We start from the raw sequence: 27540 nt of genomic DNA, 5'->3' as shown, positions 1-27540 counted from the left end.
TAACATTCTGCTGTTACATTGCTCAAATTCAAGTAACCTTTAATTTCAGGCAGCTAGTTCTGCGCTGGTGGAGACTGTGGAGCCTCAGGAGATGATAATGAAAGAACTGGATTGCAGATAATCCATTGCCTTCAGGGATTAAGGGCTTTGACATTTCCTGTCAGAAGGGTGCTGACTTCTATAATCTATTGATACAGTATTTCAGTCTGCAGGTGGTCATCCAGTGTGTACAATTGGTGCTTCAACCATTATTCAGATGTGTCATTAAGACAACACTGCAGTGCTGTAAATGTGATCACCTTTCATAGTAGAAAATACTGTAAACAATCTCTGAATTTACGGTCAGCTTAAAGTCAATTTTGTTCTATAACAAGTGAGGGGGGAGCTAATGTCCCACAGTTTAAGGGACAAAGAAGCCAGATGCAAAAAAATAATTAACAATTACTTGGAATTGGGTGGAGAAAAAAAAAAACACACAAATAACTTTTTTTTACCTTAAAAATACTGCTTTTGCATCTACTTTCAGCATGTGTTATGACTGGTGAGTTATATCTGCAAAAGGCTTATACTGAATTTCAATTGTTCATTTCATTCTAACATGTAAAACAAAAGTAAAAACAGAACATGGTTGTATATACATAATTGCAAAGTAAAAAATGGAAGAATGAGTATTAGAAAAGAAAAATCAGTAAATGCATTTAGATTAACAATTCATTACAGAATGATGAGATATGAAAAAGTAAGTCATAACAAAGAAATGCAAGCTTCCCGCTGGAAGTAATGTGGCCCAAATGGAACAAACAGCAAATTCTAGCTGGAAAATGATGCAGCCAAGAACCACAGGCCCATATCACAAGTCCTTTTAAACTTTTTTTTCCTTTTTCTTCCAAAGTTGTTGGCTTGAGGTAAGCGATATATTCTGGCCTTCCAACTTTACTCCTTTTCTTCTGGTGCGCACTGGAGCGGATTCTTTCTCCTTCCCCTCTGGGGGTGCAGCCGAATGCTCAAAGGATGCCGTAAATGAAGATGGCCATGATGGCGGCACTGATCAGACCAGAGATGGGCACTGTCACAAACCACGCCATGAAGATATTTCTAAATAGACGCCAGTCTACCGCCTTCTTGGAGCGCAGCCATCCTACTGCAACCACAGAGCCCACCTAGAAACACAGATTTTGTCAGAGAAAGTGCCATTATCCTTCTTTAATGTATGACCTCTAATTGCATTTCTGTAAAACTACAGTCTAACATTTAGAGTAGAAAGTTGTTCCACATTTGGGCCAGACTGGGTTCCTGTTTACTGTAGCCTCCCTCACACTAAATGGTTTCTTCCCCCGTGTCTCAGTCTAGCTCCCAGACCACAGTGTTTGACCAGCTTACCTTGCAGTGGGTGGTGGAGACAGGCAGGCCAATGTTAGAGGCTACCACGACAGTCACAGCTGAGGCCAGTTCGATGCTGAAACCACTGCAGGGGAATAAAAACAACACTCATTTTTCCAAACTGGATGTGACTGAACATGCTTGCTAAATTCACAGCTGGTAATGTCTGAGGAGGATGTGGTTGTGACTAAGAAGAAAGCGGTCTGTGCAGTCTATACCTTGAGGGGGTGATGGGAGTAAGGTCCTTGCCCATAGTCTGGATCACTCTGCGTCCCCACACCCAAAGTCCAGCGCAGATGCCCACGCCTCCGTACAGCAGCAGCCAAATGGGTGTGGGCTCAGTCGAATTCACACTGCTGGATGTGTAGATCAGCCATAGAGCTACCAATGGTCCAATAGCATTACTGCAGAGGGGGAAATTAAAGTATTTCAACACGGGTCAAAGATTCTGACTTTGTCTTAACCAAGATGAGTAAACAACATGCCGAAGAGGCAGGAGTGACATCTATCAGCCTGGTTACATTAATAAAGACATTGTCCTGATGACTGATAAGCCTTTTTATTAATAATCATCAAGCCAATGTCATGTTAATGACTTGGAATAACTTGACCTTCATGAAAGAATCTGCCTACCTAACGTCGTTTCCACCGTGGGCAAAGGATCCGAAGCAGGCAGTGAGAATTTGGAGGAACTGGAAGAGAGTTGAGACTTCTGGCCTGTCTGCCTCCAGCCCATCATCCTCTTCCAGAGAGCTGTGGCTGCTACCTGCATCGTCCTTCCCCATTTCTAGTGTCACATCACCTTCTCCCAGAGCTTCAGGGGTAGTGTGCTCTGCCACAGCATTGCAGTAGCTAGTGTAACTGTCCATACGTACACGCTTCCTTTCCGGGCCCCCTGGCCCTGTGCCCTTGTCGCCATCCTCAGAGGCACGGAAGTCCCCATCTTTGTGTTTGAAGTCTCCATGCATGCCAATGATGGCCATGGTGTAGGAGGTGTAGCTGTTGTTGCGTCGGATAGGTCGGTCACCCCCCTCTCCCATGCAGTCTCCAACCTTGGCCAGATGGAGCTTGTGCAATAGGTCCTTGTAAAGGCCGGAGTCCTTGTGGACTGTGTGGTACTGGCTGTAACCATTACTTGGAATCTGTGGAGGCCTGTTGTTGAATTGAACCTGGTTGTTGAACTGGACCTGGTTGGCTGAAATTGTGGAGCCGTTGCCGACTTGCTGGTTGTTGACCTGACTGTTGGATTCAACCTGTTTGGGGGCTGAAGAAAGGAGTAAAAAAAGTTCTGTCAAAATCATGCGTGTCCTTTCGTGATTACATAACTAGCCTAAGAGTAATATTACATTACCTACTCTGTTACATGATTATTCAACAATGTTGTTTCTGGGCATACTTGCCATCATTTGCACTGCTGTAGTCGGTTTCATCACCATCTCCGATGTTAAAGGCCACCTTGCGTTCCTTATTACTGTCGACCTCGTCAGAATCTCCGATGTCAAACGCCACCCTACGCTCCTCAGGGGCAGCCTGGGGTTCAGCAGAGGAGCTTTGATTGGCAGCTGGAGTGGTAGGCGTAGAGGTCTCCTTGGAAGTTTGCTTCAGGATTGGGCAGTGGGCCTCTCTCAGCTCCCTCTTCTCCATCAGGGGGCTCTCAGAGGGGCTGGAAGACTTGTTATCTCCTAGTAGGGGAGGAGGTTGGGAGTGAGATATTGCTTGGGTCATGTCCAAACATACACTGTACAGAAGAGAAATACTAGCACAGCACATGTGTTTCCGTTACACTAAAGCTGCAGGGAGTTGTAAGAATTGCATAACCACAGGGTCAAAAACCCTTTGTCCTATAAATGCAACTTTACCTGTGTTCAAAAGCTGGCCTCTGTGTTCGAAGGATCAGATAAATGGATCATGACCTTACAAGGAACATATTTACACTACTGCTAGCAGCTTAACTTATGAAAGACGATAAGACTCAAGACAGCCTGTGGCTCACATAACATTAAGTTGTGGTTTTAAGGTGAATCAGATACTCTGACAATATTTTCTATGAGTATTCTGACCAGTTGGCCACATTGCATCATCCAGACTGGTCAAGACTGGACCAGCAGTCAGCCTTCTACCCACACATGCACTGGAAATGCCATGTCAACACCTTAGGTCAACCTAGTCTTATTTTAGTCAAGGAAGTAAAGACCAATTAGTGGATCACTATGACCCAATTAGGCTGCTTGTTTCTGGAGGCTGATCTAGACAGATCATACATGGTCAGGTAAACCTGGCGTGCCTCAGTTACCTGAAGACCGGTGAACTCAATAATACTCAGAAAATATTTTAAGATCTGTCTGACAAGGAATAGTAATATAAAATAGACTAATTATTAGTTAAATAAAATAATTGTTATTTCCAGCCTGAGGTGATGTCAAATACAGCTATGGTATAATTTTAGACAACAGATTGTTAGTGCAGTAACAAAGAAGGCAAAACTTGAATAGAACTAAAAGCACTGAGTCATAAAGAATTGGAGGAACCACAAAACATTCATGAAGGTTAAAATACATTGTACTTCCCATCAACACCAAAGCCACAATACTGGTGTGTAAATGTGGATGATTCGGTTTTTTTTTTTTTTTAAATCATTAATCCAGGATTATACTACAAAAACTGGTGACAATATTTTAGGATGATTTTCATTAGAGCAACTGCATTATGACAAAATATCCCTGAGCTCCATTTGCTGGATTAATGAGCCCTCCATGTGAATAGGTTGATCCCTCGCTTGTTCATTAGTGTTAAGGAAAACCATTACTTCTGTGGTCTGCAGAAACTGGTGACGGGGATTTGTAAACTGAATCATCAGGTTGATAAAAATCAAAAAACATAAAGGTTACTTACGTTCAATCTTCTTCTTGAGGCGAGGGCAGACAATAAACCAGACCACAATGGCGGTCAGCACAGAAAAGCCAAATGAGATGAGCAGGGTACCCCACCACGGGATCTTGTCAAATCCCAGCACTGAAGGACCGCCAGGTACCACGGACAGAATCAGAAACGCACAAAGGAAAACAAAGAAAGGCAGTTTTTTAAAAAACAAGGCAGCCGTTGCTACCTTTCAACACAGAAAGTTGACTGAAATAGCAAACTTACAACTGAGCAATTTTATAACTATATAATACATGTAAGCCATGGTAGTATTTGAGTAAGCCAGCAAAATAGCAATAACTTCAATGACATCTGAACATGTGTCATCTAATGGCTCTAGTCTACAAGGACAACTCATTGCCTCATTGTGACACACTAGTTAAATATGGAAAGCATGGATACTCCTAAATGTGAACTGTTATGCGACACCTGAAAGGTGAAAGAGCAAAAATGTCACTATGACCCCAAAATGCCATGCCAACACTGCACATGGGAAATTACTGCCATAAAAGGTTACACTGCTTCAGGAGAAAAGGGAAAAGTAAGGGGAGTGGGGGTCATTCAACAGAGCCGTTTGCTGTAGCAATAAGGACACCCTCTTGCCAAGACTGCAGCAAAGCTAGTGCAGCAGAGGTAGATACAATGCAGCACATGCTGGCAGAAAGCAACTATTTAAATTTCCCCCGGGGAAGCAGTCATCTTTGTCATACAGAGAGGATGCAAGTCAGCAGTGAGGTTAGGAGAAAACAAAAACAAGAGCTGTTTAAAATCCCAACAATACCACCTCTGGTAAGGTGACCTTGGCCATGCATAATTAAAAAACAAAAACACTTCCATTGGCTTGGGACTCGAGTTTAAGATAAACAAAAGGAAAACAGGGGCCAAGGCTTAGCGATAAGTGTCTTGGTCGATGTGTTCATGCAAGTCCACGGTGCACTCTCTCCACTGAGTCACGCTGCAGTCTCATGCTGCAGAGCACCTAACTGATGTTTATTTAGTTACGCAATGGAAGCTCACTCCCTTCAGGACTGGAGAGGCATAAAAGGAAAAAACGGAAGGAGGCTCTAACAGCTGTGCCTCTTGTCTTTCACATGTAGTGGGACATCTAGTAACAGGTGTGCTTCAGCTGGACATTATTGTACTCTAGGGAATTCAACAAAATCAAAAGGACAAAAAGCAGTCCTGGAAATGACAAAGGCCACAACTCACATGAATACCCTTTGTAAGAAGTTGCCTTCAAACAAGTCACTGTGACAAACTATGAAAGAAGGGATTTAACAGCTAGCCTAGATCTAGTGGTCTGATAAACATTCCCACACAAAGGGGTGAGTTTATGCCACAGCCACGCAGTGGGATGAATGGGACAGCACAGGAAATTGACTTTAACCACGGCTGCGTTCCAAACCCCTCCCATAAACCTCTGTATCCCATGACCCACATTACACAACAACAGTTTGTTGTTTTTTTCCACTACCACATGCGCATCTTGCCACCAAACTAAATTACAATGGAGTTAAAGTGGCAGTTTATGACTCACTTGGCAAGGCACCTTTTGTTATTTTTCCTCATTTTTGTCTCAATCCCAATGTAGCACTTAGCAGGAGTATTAGGATTAAGTGACAGCTGAATTAAGTCTCAGCACTGAAGGGATGTGTAAGCCCAGTGTTCATACCTCACAATAAGTATCCCTCCTGGACAATAGCACCCTATGAAGACACCTTTCAGACTTTCCATGACTCAGGTTAAAATAAGCCATGGTGTGTGCATCAGTTTTATGTTGCTGATGTTTGGTGTCACCAAAGCAACCAACGCTGCTGGGTTTTTGTTTTTCAGAGGCTAACCCAAGCAGAAAATTTGTATCCAGCTAAACTCATTGAAGTTCATCAATTGAGGCTGGCGTGGGGGGTGTCAAAATGTACTGTCACTATGAAACTCAGCACTTCGAAAACATACACTGGTATGCAAAAAACAGTCTGGACTTGCATATGAAACAGGCTTTCCTATGAAAGGCAAATTCAGCAGATTTAGGGAACATATCTCTCAGATGAGTGTAGAAGTGTTAAAAGTGATTTTATACTGACTTAGCCATAGGTCTTTTCAATCTAGGTAAGAATCATTGTAAGTGGGTAGGAATTATTGCACAATATTTTATGTGGTAGATCTTCATTTGACAATGAATGGGACTGCAGTGGAGTGCCAGCACTTGAATGATTTATAAGGTGTGAAGAGCCTAAGTCACACTAAGCCTCATCTGTTAACGATCGACAGCTGACCCTGAAATTCTTAGGCCCAAATTGCATGCTCATGCTGACTTGAGGTCTCTGGCACTGGTGTATATATTGAGTATAGGAATGTGCTGTGGGATGCCTGGTGTCCAATCGCAACACTACGATAAGATCCAGATCATGGAACTTAACATACTGTACTCAGTTGGGAGCAGATATCCCTGCTGCATTATAGTGCATACATCAGCAAGAATGAGCTGTTGAGCGCCTTGCTAGCTGAGAAGTTACAGTGCATGGCACATAATGAGTGAAAAAATCCACAAGGACTTTTTTTTCCTCTTTTGTGTATCAAATATTTATTCATACTAGTATTATATTAAAGTTTAAATTATGGCATTGTGACAAGTCTATAAATTTGCTACTGATGTCTTGTCTGTTGGTGTAAAATACTATCCAAAACTGGGCCCAAAATAAACATGGTATGTTTGATGATATATTGTTTTTAAGCCATACAGATGGATATTGCTTGAGCTGGGATCATGCTTCATCTTATAATCATGCAGGAATTGATGATCAACCAGATATTAAACTGGCTCCACTGCAACCTTGAGGCTTTGGCAATGCAATCTCTTTGTGTGAGTGGTGACAATTTAAAAGGATGCAAAGTGTTTGTTCAAGTGTCTGAAATGCAATCTCGCACCTTTTTATGTGAGGTACCAAGTACAGGTCCTCATGTACAGTGTGTTAAGGTGTGAGGGACTCCCCTCAACTGTACAGAATGTGCCTGACTAATCAGGGTTTTGGGCTATGCTGGAACTGCATAGTGATCTCCTCTCTGTGAGTGTGCTGCTGATGTGCATGCACACATCAGCGCACCATATCGGGTCAAACTCTGGCCTGTAGTAGCCATTTAATGGCCCAGGCCAGCTAACATCTTGAACTGTTAGGCCCTGTAGAGAGAAGAAAACAAAGGAGCAAAAGTTGCTCATTTAATTAAAATATTCTTGAAAACATGTATTTAGAGCACTACTATTAAAATTCTGAGCAGAAATACAACGACTGACAGTTGACAACTATGACCATCTCCAACACCCTTTTTACTTCTCCTTTCCTCCTTCATGTCTGAAGGGCAGACAGTGACGTCAAGAGTTAAGTGAAATCTTATTTCCATCTCCCTGTTGTGCTCCGCTCTAAAACTTCATTCCAGCTATGACCCACATAGAACCACAAGCAAGAGAGGCCCTAAAAACATGTTAAAATAAACACAGCTTCTGTAAAAATGGTAAACAGTCTGGAATAAATGTGGGTATCCGGCTGTCTGAGGGAGCAGTTTATTTTAAGCTGTGGCTGTGGTCAGGCATGCAGAGCAAAATGACTAAAACAAAGATACTCACTCGGAGCTCCAGTGAACATGATGGATAACAGGTTGATTCCCATAGTCACAGCGTAGAAGACAGGCAGGGCCTTCAATCCATTTGGAACCGGGTCTTTCTACAGGGACAAAACAAGGCACCAAGTCAGAAAACCTAATTCCATTGTATGAACAGACCAGCTCCATTTTGCTGTCAGGTTACAGTCATTTGAATCTCGCTGTATAATGCAGATAAGGAAGCCTTCAGAGAACAGTAGCTCAATTCTCATCATGTAACAAACATTTCCTCCATTTCATTTTGGCAGTAGAGCAACACAGTGTTGAAACTGACCTAAACGTATCACTCCGGAAGGTTCCTGTCTACTTTCAAAAACACTATCTGCAATTTGAGAAAAGCTGGCTTACCTTCTGTAAGATGAACATTCGCACAAAGTAGAAAACAACAGCAGACATTATTCCAGACAAAAGGGGGCTCAGGAACCAGGAAGCAACTACAAATTAAAGAAATATGAGCATTGCAAGTTAGTGGAAATGTAATATCTGACAATTCTGTCACTAAAAAAACAAAAACATCATTTTACTCTTCTTTGAGAATAATCATTTTATTATAAAGAATGGACTTCCTGTTGGAAAACAAACAACTTCCTGTCTCAGGCTATTGCCAGTTTCAACTATTGAGTAACTTTTATCGTTTAGCTGATTTCATGGCCTTCCATAACCGAATAACATTTTTTTTTCTTAAATTTGTGATTCAGTTTTGTTGTTTTTATAAGAAGGGTAGTCTGGTTTACAACAGGTTGGGCTTTCCATAGAGGAACATAGACCTGAAATCGACCATCTAATGTAACAATGTGACAAACAACTTGTGAAAGGAGTACTTCTATTGTATTTTAATGCTAAGCAACGAGTGAAATTGCCTCATGTTGCCTGATGTTCATTAGAAGCCAAACATTCACACTGTGCTATGCAAGTCAATAGTGGTTCAAGAACTCACTATTGTTTGGAACAAATGCAGTTTATATTTTATGTGTTGTGTATTTAGCTCTGAATCTTCAATGGTCATTCACTCATTCATACCACCTGAATCTTGACCTGAATATTGAAGGTCCTCACAGTCATAACATTGGCTAATGCTTTATGATGACACTGCATTATCAGACACACCCTACCATTACATTAATATAGTCTGTGATCCATTACAAACACTGGGGCCATTTCTAGGTCAGCTGATTAGTGTGTCAGACTTACCGATACGGAGGAGTTGATACCACCTGACTCCCTCCTGGCCTTTGGCAACCAGTGTGAAGCCAATTGTAGCACCAACAATGCAGTGTGTTCCAGAGATGGGGAGCTTAAGGAAGGAGGCGGCCAGCTGCCACACAGCAGAACCTAATGAGAATAAATAAATTGATCACATTTGGCCAACATGTTGGTCAACTTACAGCCAAATTCTCAGGTGTTGGTTTGACATAAATTTTTAAGTTGAAAGAACTAGTGCCAGGCGCTACGTGCAACCAAGCTTGATTCAGAGGGTTCAATGACCGCTGGTTTAATTACTTACAAGATAAGCTGTAGATACTCACCAAACATGGCACTGATGGATCCTGCCATCAACACGTGCTCAGAGCCATTGTACAAGCCTGGATCAATGATTCCCTTGCGAATGGTTTCACTCACTTTGGCCCCAAGGAGCACAGAGCCCAGAGTCTCAAACACTGTAGCCAGAATGCACGCCTGTCGCAAGGTGACCACGCCAGAGCCCACAGCTGTGCCAAATGAATTGGCAACATCATTGGCACCCACGGAAAAGGCTAAGATGAAGGCAATGATGAAGCCGACAATCAGCAGCCACATGTACTCGGTCAGAGCAGTCTGGGTAGCCAGCCCCATTGTGCTGGCCAATATTATTGCAGTCGCAGTTGTTGAATCCATGATTGTAGACTAAAAAGAAATTGTTTCACAATCTTAAAGGGAATGAATGACTGTCAAAATAGCTATTTATATACTACTAAGCCTCAACAGCAATTAGTAAATAAAAGAGGTAAATGGTGAAATAAATAAGTTCTTTAGGCCCACCTGTTTAAACAGGATTTCTGAGATTTAGTAGTGCAAACTTGTAATTTGTATACCTGGTACTGGCCAGAAAACAAAATTGTGAGGTATAGAGTGAATTTATTGCTATCCTGTAATTCTACTAGATCTTTTGCTGCTGCTTTGGTGCTGAGATATCAAACAAATTGAACAGACTGCCATTGTGCAAGGGTAACTGCAGATGAGCAGGGGTGCATCCTGAAAGAAAAAGACAGACAAGAAAAAGACCTGCTTTAACAACAACTTCTCATTTCTGCTTCATGTTAAATGGTCATAGAAAGGCATACAGATAAGATACTAACACCACAAATTAAATATATGGAGACCAGGCAGGGTTTTAAATGGGTAAATCAGCATTTTAAAAACTGAATAACAGCATAAAAAGCGTGGAAAACCCGGTAGTAAACGTTAGGACCGGAAGGAGGATCACTCGTAGCTGGCTTTCTCTATAACCTCAATGGGAAGCCATTTTCGGTAAATGTCGCAGGAAGAAACTGGAGGTGAAAGAACATCAACGTCCTCTATTTTTAGCCAGACACCTCGCCTTTATAACGGTTTAATGATGTTTTTGTTCAGTACTGTTGACCCTGAACTCCGTTACGAGATAAGGAGTGCCTTATCGAGAGGAGACATTATAATCGTTTTTACGTGTGCACGTGTCGTCATCCATTCATACAACACAGCCATCTGCTCCTACAGCCTCACGCGATAAAACAGAAACAGTCCGACCGGTCTAGACTGGACGTCTTTAAGTCTTTAATTTAATTTGTCCGCCATCATTTTTACTGTGTATATCTTCCGCAGTTTTTTTTTTTTTTTTTTTAAACTTTATTAAAGCGACATGGCGTTAGGGGGTTTCAACAACACAGAAGCAAGCTTTCATACAAAAACATTGTAAAGTGTACATAAATTCAAAGTTTTTATAGCTTTCATGTTGGTAGATTTCTTAATAGACTTAATATATTGTTTGGTTTCATTTTCAAAGACAAGAGAGGTTTTTGATTAATGTGACATTCATGGATATGCCATTTGGCTAACTATATCATGAGATTGATGATCAAAAAAATGACCAAATTAAATGAAAAACATCTTCAGGGTGTCATTCACAGAAAGAGCAGTTTAAGTCCGTCTTTCTTAAATCATTGTAAAAAAAAAAAAAAAAAACTTTAAAGGGGTAAATTCTGTGAATTATCTTAAAAGATACTTCTTTAACCGTTTTATTGATTATACAGCTAGCAGGTAAATTCCACATCTTTTCCAGTTAAGGCTATTAATAAGGTTATTCCAATAGATTGTTACATTTGGAGTTGATACGACTTCTTTCTGAAACAAAGTGCGTATATTACGGTTACTATTGCGTGTAGAGGAGAAACAAATTTTGCCGATTTCAAGTTTGGTTGGATCAAAGGGCAATAATGATGGATTTTGTATTAATGTACTTTTAAATAACATAATTACACCAATATTAAATTCGCTTTTACTGTGTATCTGTGTACATCTTCCGCAGTTTCAACAACACGTTTTTTCAGAGGGGAGGTGCAACCGGATATGATTCAATTTGGGGAACACAAGCCACCATCTCCCACTGACCGGCTGGAAGTGGAAGTCAACCCTGTGGGTGTTGTACCAATTTTAGTGACCTAACAAATATGTGCTGGACAGATGGTCATTGTTGTTACCGTAACCTTAACATTAATGTAGAAACGTCGACTCCGTTCATCTTGGCTCGAGCTCTGACTAACGGAGATGTTAACGATGACCCACAACCATAATCTTTCCTCAAAATGTTAATAACCTACAACAGCGTTAACGAGGTTTCCTCCTTCGCTTTTAACCCAAGCAAACGGATTGTTAGTGGTGAATACATAGCACAATGGCTTACTTTTCCGGTTAACGCTAGCATTAGCTTTGCGTTAACATCGAATGGCGACAAACCTTAAGTTACAGATAATACAACACAGCAGGCCGCATATAGAAACTCTTGGTTATAAAACTTACCACACGTTGCAGTTGTCAGTCCTGTGAAGAATAGTGCTTTGCTAGCCACTAAGCTAATTAGCGCGCGCACACACCGTGTCGTTACAAGAGCGCGCGCGGGATAACAAGAAAATTAATTCGAAAATCAACCCCGTCTAAAAAGCTGCCTTGTGTTTAAAAAAATGTAAAGTGACTGCGTCGAAAGCTGCTAACAACTATCTGAATCGATGCGTAATAACTCCAGATCCAGAACCGTCTCAGTTTGAATGAGCTCCGTCGCACTAACCGCGTGTGTAGAACTTGCTCGTGCCGGTGAAACGGAACAGTGGGTTCTTTTTTATTGGATACACCCTCCGCGAGACTCCACGAGACTCCGCCCCCGCCCGCCCAGCTGTCAGCAAGACTTTTTTTTAATGTGTGTTTTTTTTGTTTTTTTTACTCATTAGGGAACAATTTTCCATATCAGAATCAGAAAGATCTTTATTGTCATTATACTCAAGTACAATGAAACAGTGAAATAGTATTCTATCTATCCATGCATTTAAAAACATAATATATACAGTCATGGAAAAAATGATTAGACCTTATTTTCTCCCTGCTTTCTTGTTCATTTAATGCCTGGTACAACTAAAGGTAAGAAAACCATGGAAAATGGCTAGATATCAGCTCTTAAATTAAACTCTTATAAGCTATTATTGTTGTTCTCATTTACATTTACATTTACATTTAGTCATTTAGCAGACGCTTTTATCCAAAGCGACTTACAGGAAGAGTAAAAAGCAAACAATCAAGGTATAGTGCAGTAAGAGCTATTAGTGCTAGTGACAATTCTTTGATTTTGATTAATTCACAGTTTTTATTCATTATATTTGTTCAAACAAAATGTACCTTTAGTTGTACCCGGCATTAGAAAGAAAGAGAAATTGAAGCTAAAAATAAATAAATAATATACACAGTAATAACAGCTTATTGTATGTTCATACATTTGCAGTTTGCAGGATTTTTACATTTTGTGCTTTTTTTTTTTTTTTGGGTCCTGCATGTGTTTCACAGTCCCTTGATGTGTGACTGTGTGTGTTTGAGCGTGGTCACAGTTCTTGTTCTTGGGGTCTGTTGTGTGTTTGGGCAGGGAGGGGTGTGATGGAGGCCACAACTCTGGCAAAGAATCTGCTCCTAAAGCTTGATCAATTGACATGGTCTCAAGCTGTAGCAACAGCACATCTAATTATTATTTTTTTTATACGACTTCACACCCATTGTTTTTCTCCCTACTTGACGTCAGTTGTTTGGAGGATCATGGAAAATTTCCTCATTCCCAATCAATGTTTAGGGTCGGCCCTGATCACTTATACTTACGATTCTTGTCGTGGTACCTGAAGGCAGCATTTCACAAAAGGAAGGAGTGGCGATCGTGTCTGTTTCATAACGACTCGACTGGGTTTTTTTTTTTGTTTTTTTTACAGCCGTTATCTCAAGAATACCGCTCGTAACTTCTAAAGATCATTTGCGGCTTCTTTTACCCGCTCATCAGAAAAAAACTTCCCCATATGAAGCATACGCCTCCTTTGTTTACTCTCTTGTCAGTAACCAGAAAAGTGACCTCGACTTAATAAAAGATTAGATAGTGGGACTATCAATGTCATAAAGAGCAATCGGAATTCACGTTTACTTTTGTTTGTTTTTCTAGCTTCAACTCCAATAGTCCTTGAAAGGTAATACCATTAACCTCAAATGTCAAACTAGCTGAAAGGACACCTGATGGGATAGGAACACTTGTCCTTCATGCAATGTCTTCCACAACTCCTCTGAGCAGACAAAAAAATGTGTATTTGTGTGTTTAAGAGATAAGAAAAAATTAGACAAAGGCACATGCTGTGTTTGCACGAGGTTCTTAAGAAACATCTTGTTTCAGAGTCTTATGATACTGATATTATTCACAGTTTTCATGAGAAATATACACATGATGTAGAAAACAAAATGATGAATAGAACCAACATGCGGCCTGGAGCAAGCTAATTCTCCTAGTTACACCCACTTTATCAATGTAATGACTCTGGTCAAAATAATGCTGTAGGTTATGTTGCAATGTAGGTTATTTCATTGCCTGAAGCCTATTTTATGTATAAAGTTTTTTGAGTTGTTAGAGTGCACAAGATAATCGAACAAAATGCATGGAGACAAAGGAGAACACATAAATACTGTTTCTTCCATTGATTTCTGTGGAGTCTAATAATAGTCTAACCATAGAGCTGAGTGCAGTAAACACAGTGTGTCTGCTGATCAATATCATTGAGCTCAATTCTGTGATGTGATTCTATTTTTAAAGTTTAATCTGTGTAAAAAAAATTTAAATAAAAAAACTGGGCACGTATCGGAAATGCAAGATTCTAGGCTGATCTATTGCGACACTTGTTTTCTGCATGGATAAACGGTGCCACCTAGTGTATAGGTACACTAATAACATTTTATTTTATTTTTTTAATTTTTAATTTAGTTATAAGAATGTCATACCACTTAATTTAACAAAGAAAGAAAAATACAAACACCAGAAAGGAATATAAATAATAATAATAATAATAATAATAATCATCATCATCATCATCATCATTATGGTGACAGACTCTCAGACAAACATCTTAGAGTGAAATACAGCATTTCTTATTTGTTACAAATTTAAATTCAAGAGACTCAAAATAACATTCAATTTCAATTAAAAGCAACATAAATGATTTGATTTAATTTAGAGATGTAGCTTTACAAATGAAACATTTCCCTAATAAAATTAAAAGTTATTTGTTTTAAAAGTAAATAAACTGTTATCATCACATTCAAAATAAGCAACGTTATTTTTTACCTTTACTGATAATTGCAAGTGTTGCTTTGCACAGTATATGATTCAAGGTCTTTCCAACAAATATTATAATATGGGCAACCATAAAACTGATTAATTATAGTTTCCTGTTATCATTAAGATTTGTTTCTCTCCCTACATATTTTTGTTTTGTGATTCCAATTTTAAAATGACTTTTTTATTTTTTATTTTTCTAACTAGGTTCCTTCAAAATACTTCCCCTATTTTTCACATAAATGTAGTTTTTTGGCTATGAATTATAATTAATCACCTTTCCCAGTTACAGTGTTATTAAAAATATTTATCAGAGTTTTATCACAACATTCGTTTGGGTCAAATGCTTTTTAAAACAGCAAGGTCACAGCAAGAACAGCAAAAATTAGAAACTGGTGGGGTTTTCTTTCTTGGTCACTCGTAGCACACTCGTAGCTAATAAAATGGCTTTGCTTTATCACAAAATTGTAACTGCTGTCTTGTGAAATCATGCATGTTCTTTCCAAGTCAAATACACGTGGTGTAGTCACTGTATAATAGGCCTTCTTGTGACTTTGAGTTTTACAGCACCTCTGGAGGGCGACACTTTAAACTTCATGTCCCCAGTAGGTGTTCAGCTTTCTGTAGACACTGATCCTGGGCCAGATTTGAAGCATCACCTTCGCCCTACAAACTAGCATAAATTCAGCATCTGAGACGCAGAATCTGATCCCAGTTCATCGAAGAAACCGGAACGTGAGGAGCTCAGATTGAGGCGTAAAGCTGAACAAGCGCACATGCTTGGTGCCCGAGCTGCTTCATTTCTGACAGACTCAAGCTAGAACCAATCAGAATTACGCTAGGACAACAATTGTCCAATGAACGCCCGTTTTACAGTTTCTAAGGCGGGACTTCCGAGTGGGTGTGTGGAGACGGTAGGAAGAGGAGGTCAAATGCACTACAAGAGTTTTGAAAAACATGAGGCTTTCTCCTGGAAAGATACACAGGTAGATCATTGTGTTGGCGTTTAATTAAACGATATAGTTTACAGTTCCGTTATCAGAGTTTGAATTCAGAAGTAAGTGCAGCGGTGTTGGTTGTGGTTTGTCCGTGTCGTACTAGTCAGCAGGAGACAGATAACGTTAGCTAATGCTAACGGTAACGTTACATGTCGCGTGTGCGTAGACAGCTCGATAACAGATTATCATCTGTATAAAGGTTATGCATGGTGCATCTCCGCAAGCCATTAGCTTTAGCTGCGAAGTTCGTTAGCTAACTACTACACTTTGACGTTTACTTGTCTTTGGGAAGTTGTGTCACGGTCACAGCTGTCATGTTTCACTCTGTACCCCGTCGTCCGATCTGCGAGATCGGTGTAAATACAATGAGGCTTCAGAGCGGCAGGTCCTTCAAGCGGACTGCTGAGGGGGCCAGAGGGAAGCTTGAAGGGGTCCCATGGCTGGGCAGGAGCATGGGCCTGCTGTTGTCCTGGCTCCAGAGGGCAGGTGTCGGTGCAAGCGAGGCCGCAGGATCAAGCCAAAAGAGGAAGGGATTGCTCTCCATATTTGCAGACCACTGCGGCTTTGTGACCGGACAGAGGCTCCGGCGTGCTTGCCAGATCGGCGAACTTTACTCCAACCTGTACTCCGAGCGGACAAGGTGGACCCTAGTTGGTAACATATGGCGCAGATTTCAGAGCAAGCACCCCCCTACTGGGAGACTCTTCGCGGCCCTGACTGGTATCTTCATGTGGGAGAATGAGAAGATTCAAGATGAAGAAATTCACAGGTTTGATATCTTTTATTTATGCACAGTTCATGGATGCATTTATGCTTAGACATACTCCTAAATGATAAATAACAGGGCAAATGAACAGTGATCTCCAGAGAATGTAAAGGATGTGAATTATATGCTATGGCCTTCACATTTACTAGATCTAAACCAAGTGGAACACCACAGGACCTTTTCAACTAAGTTGTTAGACATTATCATGAGGGAATATCCTTTGGATAATGGTGTTCATCCCTCCAGTAGCATTTTAGACACAAGTGTAATCTGTACAAAGGAGCGTGGGGCTATTCTGAAAGTGTTTTTTTGTTTTTTTGTTGCCATTTGTATCTGCAAGGCAGAAATCCAAATTGATTTGACTATAATCTTTAATGTCAACTGTGCAGTATGCTTAACAACCTGTCCTGTGTTTTGCATCCATTTGAAGGAGTGGACTTGAGCTCGAGGCGCTGGAGGCTGTAAAATGTCTGAACACATCTTCAGGGACAGTGGCCAGACAGCATGACTCCGGCTGGGAAGTTGTGATAGACAAAAAAGGCTTCAAAGTGTGGAAGCGACCAATACCCAACAGTCACCTCTATGAATACAGAGGTCAGCCAATCTCATGTGTAACCAAGCTGCTGAAACGCAGATAAAGTACAATTAACTGTCTGAGTTACTTTTTTGCTTTGAGCTTGTACGTTGGTTATGGTGATATTGGTATAATTGTTGTCTTTATTTATGTTTTACCTGCAGTGTTGGGCTCCTACAGTGACGTCACCCCAAGGCAGTTCTTCAATGTACAGGTAAAAACTTTTCAATTGTTCTATTGTGCAATATTTCGTTTCAATTAATGGAGAAATGAAGTGAAAATGATAACCATTTCTACTGAGGTACTGGCTTAAAATAATAAAAAAAAAAAACATCAGGAGGGAAGAGAGTAGCACACTCACTGTAATACCTTATCAGGGTTTTGAGTGTGTACTCTACACCAATCGCCTCACTCTTTAAGTGATGAACCATGGGAAATCTTTGTATTACTAAAATGACATTACAACTATCCAAGCCGTTCCAACTGGTAATGGTAGGCATTTGTTTGATGATTTAATATTTATTGCAGTGGGACTTGGCAGGTTGTTTTGTGTTTCCATTATCTTGCTGCCCTTGCACAACCAACATGTTTACACTGCTTGTGTGCAGCACAAAAGCAACTGTAACACTCACTCTGTGCTATATTAAGCACCTTACCCTTGACTTAAGTTATCCCCTTTCCCCCAGTTGGATACAGAGTACAGGAAGAAGTGGGATGCTCTGGTTATTAAGCTTGAAGTGGTGGACAGAGATGTCGGGACCGGCTCTGAGGTTGTGCACTGGGCTACACACTTTCCTGTAAGTTTCTGTTGATTTGCTATTGTGCCTAAAGGGAGGAGGCTATTTGACCTACACAATGTGTGTTTACAGTGAACATTTTTGACTTAGTTCTTTTGTTGTACAAGCAAAGTTTGTTTGACTTTGGCTTACCACATGGTTAAGAGCAACTACCAGCCAGGTTTTAAGTATATTAATCAGTTTTTATTTTAGATTGTCGGCTGTTGTTTCATTTTGTTTAATCTCCCCTCACAGTATCCCATGTACTCGAGGGACTATGTGTACGTACGCCGCTATGATGTTGATGTAGAAAACAACTTGATGATCCTGGTGTCCAGGTGGGGCTTTAAAAATCATGTGGAATCAAATATTTTTTGTTTTGTTTTTATACATTACTAAATTTGCATCTTCTGTGTTTTAAAAATAACAATCTTTCTTTTTGTAATTCTGTTGTACAGAGCTGTGCAGCATCCCAGGGTCCCAGAGACACAGGAATTTGTAAGAGTGCATTCATACCAGTCAAAGATGGTGATCCGTCCTCACAAGTCCTTTGATGAGGTTTGTATTAAATGTGTTGCTGCATAAATTACTTAAACTTGCATCCAATATCCTGTGTGTTGTAGACACTGAGTTTGACTTGTGTCTTTCTTTACAGAATGGATTCGATTACCTGCTGACCTACAGTGACGATCCTCAGACTGTCTTTCCCCGTTACTGTGTGAACTGGATGGTGTCAAGCGGTGAGCTCTTTTCTCTGGTTGAAACTTCTTAGGCCTGCATGTTATGATCATTTGCACAGTCAAATTTTTCTTCTCCATAAGTACATTTACAATGGCATTAAGCAGAAAGTCCTCACAATTCCTGCAAATGTTTTGCATTTTCATTAGCGGTTGCATTTTCATGACTTCTGACAATGCATTTATGTTTTCCTGCTAAATATGAGAATTCTTCCCTGATAATAAGAAGGCTCTACCATTGCACCTTGCAGGCATGCCTGATTTCCTGGAGAAGCTGCATACTGCTGCCTTGAGGGCCAAGAACTTGGAAGTAGGGATCTACGACTACGTAGGCGTCATTAAATCCAGTGACAACAACCGCCAGCAGAGCCAGGAGCGCCTCGGTGGAGAAAAGCCACACACAGGTGGCCCTGGACAGATCTACGCTTGAGATGGACATTTTATAGACACCAGGGGTTATGGTGGTGTGTTTTCACGTGCACTTAAACCTCAATCAAACCCTCCAGCCCCAGCTTTATGGGTAGATTGCATGAACTGCAAAAGGAAATTGCAACCTACTTTAAAGACAAATACAGTATGTCCATGGTTATATTGGTTGTCGATGAGCTGTCACAAGAGCAACTGTACAGCATTACTGTCCTTTGGGGAAAATGTTGCCATAGAAGTTTTCATCCAGACCGCTGGCATTGGCCCCATTTTTTTAGCCAAGCAATGCAATGTGGCATTTTTTGCCTCCTTTGCTAATGATGTGTGTCTTTGAACCGTTGGTAAGATCAAGCCAAAATTCCTAATTGTAGAGATGCTTTTGCCAAAATGCTTCCCCTCATTTTAAAGTTCTACGTCTTGTCTTCCATTATTCGACAAGACCTGATTTAAAAGCTGCTTAGACCACCTGCAGCGACATTACAAGTGTCTGTCGTGTGATTTCAGCGAGATTTTGTGGAAAAATTCTGCAGTATTTGGACAAAGAGCGGTAATGGAGTGGCTTCTGATAGATATCATCACTGAAACATGAAACCAAGACTTTCTGCACCGACTGACGAAGAACTGAGGCCTCTGTGGGGAACACTTCCTACCATGTTTCATGGATTTAAACAAACTGGTTTAACTGTTTGCTTGCAGCATGAGTGATTGGCCTTCACGTGTATGGAAGAGATGGATTAAAAACAACACCTAATGATGCCATTATTTGAAGATTTGTCCACAGAATTGAAAATGAGACTTTAGGGCTTATTTGTGTTTTGGGGATGCCATTGTTCTGCTGCCAGCACAGTCGAGTTTTCACGCTGTTCATCTCACTGCATCTGTTCGAAACTGCCAGCGTTGACAAAACAGCCTTCTCAAGATGAACCAGTCCTTCAGCACTAGGGGCATAGTGTCTTATAACAACCACACAAATCCTCAGATACAAGGGTACTGATGCACTTCAGTTTATTTACACTAGCAAGGCAACCTAACACAGACACATTTTAATATACCAGTGCCCCTATTTAGAACTTGAAGCACTTGTGCACATAACAATCCATTTGCATTTCATATGAGTTAAAAACATTAAGATTTCCCATTTCAGCTCAGAAATTCTTATTATTCTGGTGTCCACAACCGGTGTAGCAGACATCACTCACTGTTGGAATTTTGGGTGTTTGTGTTTTCTTTGTTACTGTAGATTTGTTTTTCTTTGTTACTGTAGATCTTGTACATTCATAACCATTGCCTCAATACTGGAGTACAACAAGCTCTGCAACATTGTTTGTCTTCATCATGATTCTTTAGTTTGTGTTATTAATGTGGCTCCTACTGAAACTCCCTAGAATTCATCCTTCTAAATCATCCCTGTTTGTTTTGTAATTAACCGTTTGCAGGGTGTGTTATGAATGTACGAAGAGCTCAACATTCTGTGAAATAAAACATCGCCTAATGAAATAAACTGTTTACAGCCTGACAATCTGGCGCCAATATCTTGAAATCCCTTTGTGTTTAAAAACATCTCATGTACTAAAGTGTAATGTCATATTTGTACATCAGAGTGAATCAGCTGCAGTAACTGTCTCATAATAAAGCAGTACAGAGGGATCCACTTTTGTGAAGATCCTACATGTTTGAGTGTTGAAAAATAATATATCCCCACTGTGTCAAAAATATGTATAATTCTACTCTGAAGTGAAGTCTTTCCAGCTGTTTGATAAAACAAAAATGGCAGTGTAAGATGTTGAAAGTTTGAGGGAGGAAACTAAATGCTTGTTTTTGATATTTAGCTTTTGTGTGTTCAAATAAAACGGAGGAAAAAGATAATTCAATAAACATTATGCAATGTTTGCTAATGTACAGCTTGAGAATGTAACTGTTAATGCTCTGTCATTTGTATAGACACCTGCGTGCCACCTGCAGTAGTCTAAAAGAGTTCTCACTTGCTGTCTTTTTTTATTTCTGCAGGAAGTATAACTTGTTGTGGTTAGCTACCACATGAGAATTACAGTAGGAACAAGAATTACTGTGTGGATATGAGATTATGCACGTGTTACTGTGATTTCAAGAGTGATTGAAAAGAGAGCGTCTAATCAAATCAAATAAACATCTTCATGTGAATCTTTCTGTGTTCAGCTGTTCACTGCAGAGCATTCTTGGTTCTGACCTTCTCTTGGTTTGAGAAAAGGGTGACTAGCTTTGTTTTTGTGCGAAGCAGCCAATGTAGTCCAGACAAATGGGATGATCTGTAAACCCTATACTGCCTGTCTGGGCGTAAAGTCACTGTCTGTCTCCACCTTTGACTAAAAGCTCTGTCTGCTCAACCAATCAGCTTAAACAAGACTAACACTACTGGCAAACAGAGCCTGCTCTACACATTAAGTGATAAAGCAGTTGAGTTTGGTTTCACCTAAAAAAGATTTACAACTATATACTCAGATGAGAAAAATGGACACGCTAAGTAAATAAATTCAGGGTTCATACTGGTGCTGGAAATCCTTGAAAATCCTTGAATTTAAATGTGGCATGTCTTTTAAAAAATGTGCTTAAAATGGCTTTAAATTGTTATTACATAACCTTTATCATAAATACCTATCTGACTGAGTATTGGGCTTTTTAGATAAAGAAATAAAATAGGTCTGAGATTACCTTTACCTTTCAAACAAATTGAAGATATGTCATAAAAGTATAGTGTGACAAAACAGTATGTGCATGTGTACCTAATAAAGTGACCACTGAGTATGTACTGTATGAGAAGCTTGAGAATGCTTGAATTTGACTTTTGAAAAAGGTGAAGGAGCCTGTAATTTACTGTCTGTCTGATTCTGTGCTATAAAGAATATATAATTTAATTGCAGTTATATTTAATATTATAGTAAACACAATTATTTAATTCTATACCGTATGTAGGACATATTAATGGCCATAGTATACTGTTTGAGTAGTTAATACACAAAAATAACATTTTATAAGGAATATTTTTTTTTATGATGCTTCTAAGTCTAATAAGAGAATCTTTAAAAGGATTAAAATATATTTTTTACATGTAATATTAGGAAAAACTGGTATAAGTAAAAATAGAAATGGATGATGGCTGAATTCCATTTAGCTGCTTCAGTCTGAGGGTCCTGGTATTGTCTCACAATGTCAAAATTTACTGGGACACTTGAATAGAACACAGCCATGATTAATGCCATGAATAACAGTTGTTTTTTTCACTCTATAACGAGTAAAAAGCATGTAATGCTGTAAAAAAAAAAAAAGAAAAAAAAAAGCTATTGATATGTTGCTTTTTATGAGTTGTATTTCAAATTCACTTTCCCCCCGATAATTTATACACAACACCAGAGGCTGAACATATAGTTATGGAAGTAATTAAATAATGCTGAATCATTAGGCTTGTTGTGCCTATGGTTAGTACTTAAATAATAAATATCTGCCTTTAAGACAGCAGCTACAATTGAGGAATTACATCACCTTATCAATGGTGAGAGAAATCCCATAAAATAAAGGCAGAGCCAACAAATCTATCGTTTAACTGGCACACTAAATTAAAATTTCCAGACAAAGGGGGGTGCATTTTTCCTGGAATATGCTGGGTATAACAAATGAATAAATATGTCTTTATGATAGAGCCCATTGACTCAGTACAACAGGACAGGATAAGGCTGTGGGTGGACTTTATTTCTGTGATGGTCATTCTGACAGCGAGTCAAACTCAAAGTCATTTATAAATATTTTTTATGTTTCTGTTTAATGCCTGCAGCACATGAAGTGTTAGTGAAGACAGAATTCATTGAAATAAGAGCCGTAAAGAAAGGATGAGTCTGGTTTAATCATATGGAATTTATTGGTTATATTGTGATTTGACTTATGGGACATACTGAACCATATAGAAACAAAACTGATATCATTTTATCATCACATCAAGAACATATACTGCCTGTCTAAAACGCATGGGCTTATATGTCTCTGGGTTTGATTTACAGATCAGTAATGTGTCTGCGGTCTTAACAACTTGCTCATTTTTTAATATATGACCTCCACTGTCTGAAATTATTAGCCATAGTTAAAAGCCACGGAGCACTTAAGGTAATTAATCGTTTCCACAAATCTGCCATATTGACACCAACCGGCTTTTAGAAAATGACTGTTTTATCTACAGAATGCTATGAAACCCCCATGACACACCTTTCATTCAAATATAAAAAAGGAAGCCAGTAAAACACACAGGATGTTAAGATGATATTTATTGGTCATAGTCTTATATCTTAGATTACATCATGCGATAAAACAACAGGAATAAGAATAAAAACAGACAACTATTACGATAACTGTCCTTTGTACGTGCCTTACAGTCTTAATTTTCAACAAACATTCCAGTTTTATTTCCCAATTTTAGAGTACATTTCATGTATATTTCTCAATTCTAAAAATGCCAACAGTACATCAATGAGTTGAAAATGAAAATTGTCTTCTAAATTTTTCTCAAGTTCAAAACAGACGGCCGATAGTGCTCACAAGCCTCCAAGGTGCTTGGCACAACCATGGACAGAAGACGCACTGCATGGTTAGATCAAGCACAATGGGGTCCTGGGCAAAGACGTTAAAAAAACCCAAAGTGAAATAAAAAACATGAAATACAGATCACAGGTGATCCGCCTCAACATAAGGCATCCGGGGAGCTTGAAAACGTTCTAAAATATAAATGCAAGTAAGGAGATAAAATACATGAAACAGAAGATATTCTTTTGCTGTCGTAACCAACTCATCCAGTATTAAAAATCCTAAAATAAATACATAATTGTCAATGTAGTTTCTTGCAATTGAAGGACAATTCCAAGTCTTCATTTGTATCTGCAGTCCAAGAGTTGAAAAAGTCCAAAGGTGTGAGGGAGGAGATCACGGGTGGTTTGTTAAAAAAAGTCAAAGCGCACCACCGGTTCACACAACGATTAGAAAAGAATTGTAACACGGCTGCGGTTAAGAACATCTGCAGACTTAAAAAAAAACGATTAGTCATAGGTCACCCTCACTGCGGAAAAAAGGGCTACACCCTTCTTGCGCACAAACTGCGTCAAACCCCACCCTCCCGTCCTTCACGCCCGACTCTACCAGACACGACTGACACAAAAACGTCTTAAAACTATCACTATTTCATAATTTAAACAAATATCAAACATTTTAAAGAACATATTTAAAGCAGGCCTGAGAAATATACTAGCTCAATCAAATAAGTTCTCCATCAGCCTGTTGGATGTTCTTCAGCTGATCAATGGAAACAGAGTTTGGCTAATTCGTCAGTGATCTTGTTACCGCGGCATCTCATAGAGTCCAGAGTTTTTACATGTAATTGACTAAAAAATAAGTCAAAATACCAATGGACCCAAGAATGATAGTTATTGATATATTGCTGCTGTCCATCTGAGGACATTTGCTGTCCCCTAAAAGCAAAGACAGAACCCATTCTGGCAATTTAGTCCTAACTATGTTAACGGTCACTCAGAGCAATGTCAAGAGTCATGATAGCATCAGGCTCAGACAGCTGTTTCTCCAAAAGGTTTGACAATCTTGTTACCTTCTCTTGCAGCTCTCCTGGGACATCTTACTAAAACCAGAAGGCATGGTTTCTATAATCAACTTAGAGCTCTGTCAACTGAACCACTTTGTGTGATGAAATTACACCACAATGCATATTGATGCACCAAAGAGAGAAACCCTGCATTTGTAGTTGACCAAATGGCACGAAAATGAGAGTGCTTTGGGTGGAAATGGTGGGCGGCGGCGGTGAAACGGACTTCTGTTTTTCAGAACAATGAGGATGTTTCAAAGGGATGCTGGATGTGTGGATGATGGGATGGCGTGATGACTTTTTTTATGCATGGATGATTGTGATACATAATTTTGCATCCTTACCTTGTTTTTGGTGTTTTGTCTTTCTTCAAAAATGGACATGGATCTCCAAAATCACTGTCTTTCAGAAGTTAGACTTAATGCATCTCAGAATCTAATTCTAAGTAAAACTAAACAATGTTTAAATTAATCTTTTAACAATGAAAATATATAGTTTAAAGCAAAGAAATAACATAAAATATTATTCAATGGGTTACAACCCAACAAACTATCAATACAAAACTACAAAAATGAGACTTAGTTGTAACTTACTCTGTATTTTACTGACAAACCCCAGCTACTGTCTTTAAAAACTCACTTCTACACACCTGGTCTTTCCAAGAAACCCACCTTTCCATCCTTTGGTCCCAAAGTCGGTGTTTGTTGCAGCCGGCTGAGAGCGATTGGGAGCTGCGCCTTGGGGTCTTCCAGCTTGCTCAACTGGAGACAGACTGTCCTGACTGCGTCCTCAGCACCCTTCAAGTCCCCATCTCCTGCCCCTCCTTCAAGCTAGGAGGGGTTGGTGATGTTCTCTTGGGATAGGTGCACTGGCAAGGAGGACTTGGTCAGGCTGGGATTGGATGTGGGTTGGGGAGTTTGGGGGGGCCACTGGTTCCGCATTTCATAAATATTAATACAGAGTCCTCCCTCTCCAAATGGGTAGATTCTTTAATTTTGTTAGAGGGGAAGTGCTTTATTCACTTAATGGCTTTTATTAGTGCCCGGTCTTCAACTCTTTCATTAGCTAAAGTGCTGCTATAATTTACAGGGTAAAAGGGGGTGGGGGAGGAGGTGGTGTCTGAGGACGGGTGATCCTGCTGCTGCGGGACAGGCATGCCATACCCTCAACCACTGCAGCTTTTCCTACAACGGTAGCTGTTCTCTCAGTAACAACTGTTGTCCATAACATCAAATACACTCGATAGCATCCTCATTGACCATTATAGTGGTGTGAGCATGGTGTCTGGCTTTTTATATATCTATTAACCTGAATCCTGTTGCATACATCCTTGTTTAACATTCAAGATTGTGCAGAATCAGACAAAGTATAGCCAGTAATTAATTAACAATATTGAAAGCCATTCTGACAATTAAATGGCTATGTATGAGCGGGAAAATTTTATTTTTGCGGTCTTGCAAACCAGTTTTACTTCTTGACTGCAGTGGATTTTTTCATTGGGAAGTCAAATACAGACAATTTTCTTTGCCGTTGCACACTGTATGATTTAATTTTCTTCTGTTCAATGCAGACATCAAAATTACTTTTTAATGAATATGTAATTTACACGCCTAGCTTTAGTGTTTGATACATTCAATGTCTATTATTGGAAAACAGAAAGAGCTTAAATCATGAATGTCAGAATGTTTGCAGCATATTAAATGCTTTGAATCAAGCTCATACAGCTTTAAGAAAGCTAAGTTGAGTTGTACGTGTCTTTTTTTTTAGTACAATAAAGTGTAGTCTTTAGTCTTTAATCTTATTTAATATCTATACACTTGTATATGAACTGGTGACTTCCAATGAATCGCTGGTTAGACATAAAATGGCCGCTCCACTTCATGCAGGTTGCAACATATCAACATCAGATAATGCAAGCTTCCAGAAGTGCTCCCGGCTCTGATGAAATGCCTTTTATTTTGCTCTGTGGAGTCTTGTTAGTTGTGAACAGCTGGCGTATGATGTCCCCAGACTGCGTCTGAGTGAATGAACTGATTAACCTGAGTGGCCGTCCCTACCAGAGAGAGGGGGTGGACCACCAGCCTGAATAACTGCCTTCATCATCAATGTCACATAAATCACTAAGCTGGACAGGGCTTTCAAATGGCTTCTTTTCTCTGAGCCAGACTCAAATGGTCGTAGAAACGCTGTTGCTTGGTGCTGGTGTGTTTCTGAAGGAGACCATGTTACTGTGATGGGGCACAGGATTCAATGACACAACACTTCTGTGGCAGACCACATGCAGCATGTTAAATCATCTTGATTTAAATAGACAGAAAAACTGTTCCTGGATACATACGTTAACATTGAGCCACTCTGATAAAATCAAGACAGCTGAATACATTGAGCGGTGTATAAAGAAGGTTCATTCGGTGTATAAAGAAGGTTCATTCGGTTCAAATGCAAATGCAAAAAATAAAATGTACATTTATTTATATCCTCAGTAGACTGTGTATATTTTACCAGCTCTTCATTTGCTTTTTTTCCCACGTTCTCATTTAGGGCTAGGGTCCGCTCCATCTGGTGTTAAACACCAGGAGACAAATGATAAAAGGTTTAATTTCAAATATTAAAATTATGTTTAACAAGAGTGATTGAGTAGATTAAACACTAGATTATGTTGAAATAAAGCCCTTTTAAAAGACTATTTAAATGCAAGCATATTCCTAACCTTGAAAAAAATAATGGTTAAAATCAAGCATTTTCCAAACTTTCACAACTTTGTATGAATAAAGCATGGTGACCTGGAGAAGAGCTGTACAACCTTACAAAATTAACTCCACAAGAATGAAGAAAACCCCAGC

At 39.6% G+C, this 27540-nt stretch overlaps 2 protein-coding genes across 3 annotated transcripts; one reads left to right on the top strand and one right to left on the bottom strand.

Moving 5' to 3' along the window:
* Positions 1-323: 323 nt before the first annotated feature.
* On the bottom strand, positions 324-12289 carry slc20a1b (solute carrier family 20 member 1b). 2 transcript variants are annotated; one of them, XM_059357799.1, is made up of 11 exons: positions 11986-12289; positions 9480-10185; positions 9145-9285; positions 8302-8387; positions 7919-8015; positions 4273-4392; positions 2781-3062; positions 2014-2644; positions 1599-1784; positions 1381-1465; positions 324-1160 (listed from the first exon to the last, which is right to left on the bottom strand). In XM_059357799.1, exons 2-11 carry the CDS (start codon positions 9826-9828, stop codon positions 1005-1007), a joined length of 2133 nt encoding a protein of 710 aa, XP_059213782.1. In that variant the 5' UTR covers positions 9829-10185; positions 11986-12289; the 3' UTR covers positions 324-1004. The 2 variants fall into 2 exon arrangements, with proteins under 2 accessions (XP_059213782.1, XP_059213783.1); XM_059357800.1 differs by lacking the exon at positions 11986-12289 and having other exon boundaries at positions 9480-10196.
* A 2705-nt stretch (positions 12290-14994) lies between these two features.
* stard7 (StAR-related lipid transfer (START) domain containing 7) lies at positions 14995-21246 on the top strand. The gene is made up of 8 exons (XM_059358113.1): positions 14995-16576; positions 17004-17167; positions 17312-17361; positions 17834-17944; positions 18179-18261; positions 18382-18481; positions 18579-18663; positions 18912-21246. Exons 1-8 carry the CDS (start codon positions 16122-16124, stop codon positions 19088-19090), a joined length of 1227 nt encoding a protein of 408 aa, XP_059214096.1. The 5' UTR covers positions 14995-16121; the 3' UTR covers positions 19091-21246.
* Positions 21247-27540: the final 6294 nt, after the last annotated feature.

The sequence above is a fragment of the Centropristis striata genome, chromosome 19 (genome assembly GCF_030273125.1).
Source record: "Centropristis striata isolate RG_2023a ecotype Rhode Island chromosome 19, C.striata_1.0, whole genome shotgun sequence".
NCBI classification, from domain to species: domain Eukaryota; kingdom Metazoa; phylum Chordata; class Actinopteri; order Perciformes; family Serranidae; genus Centropristis; species Centropristis striata.
This window is presented reverse-complemented; position numbering and strand designations above follow the sequence as displayed.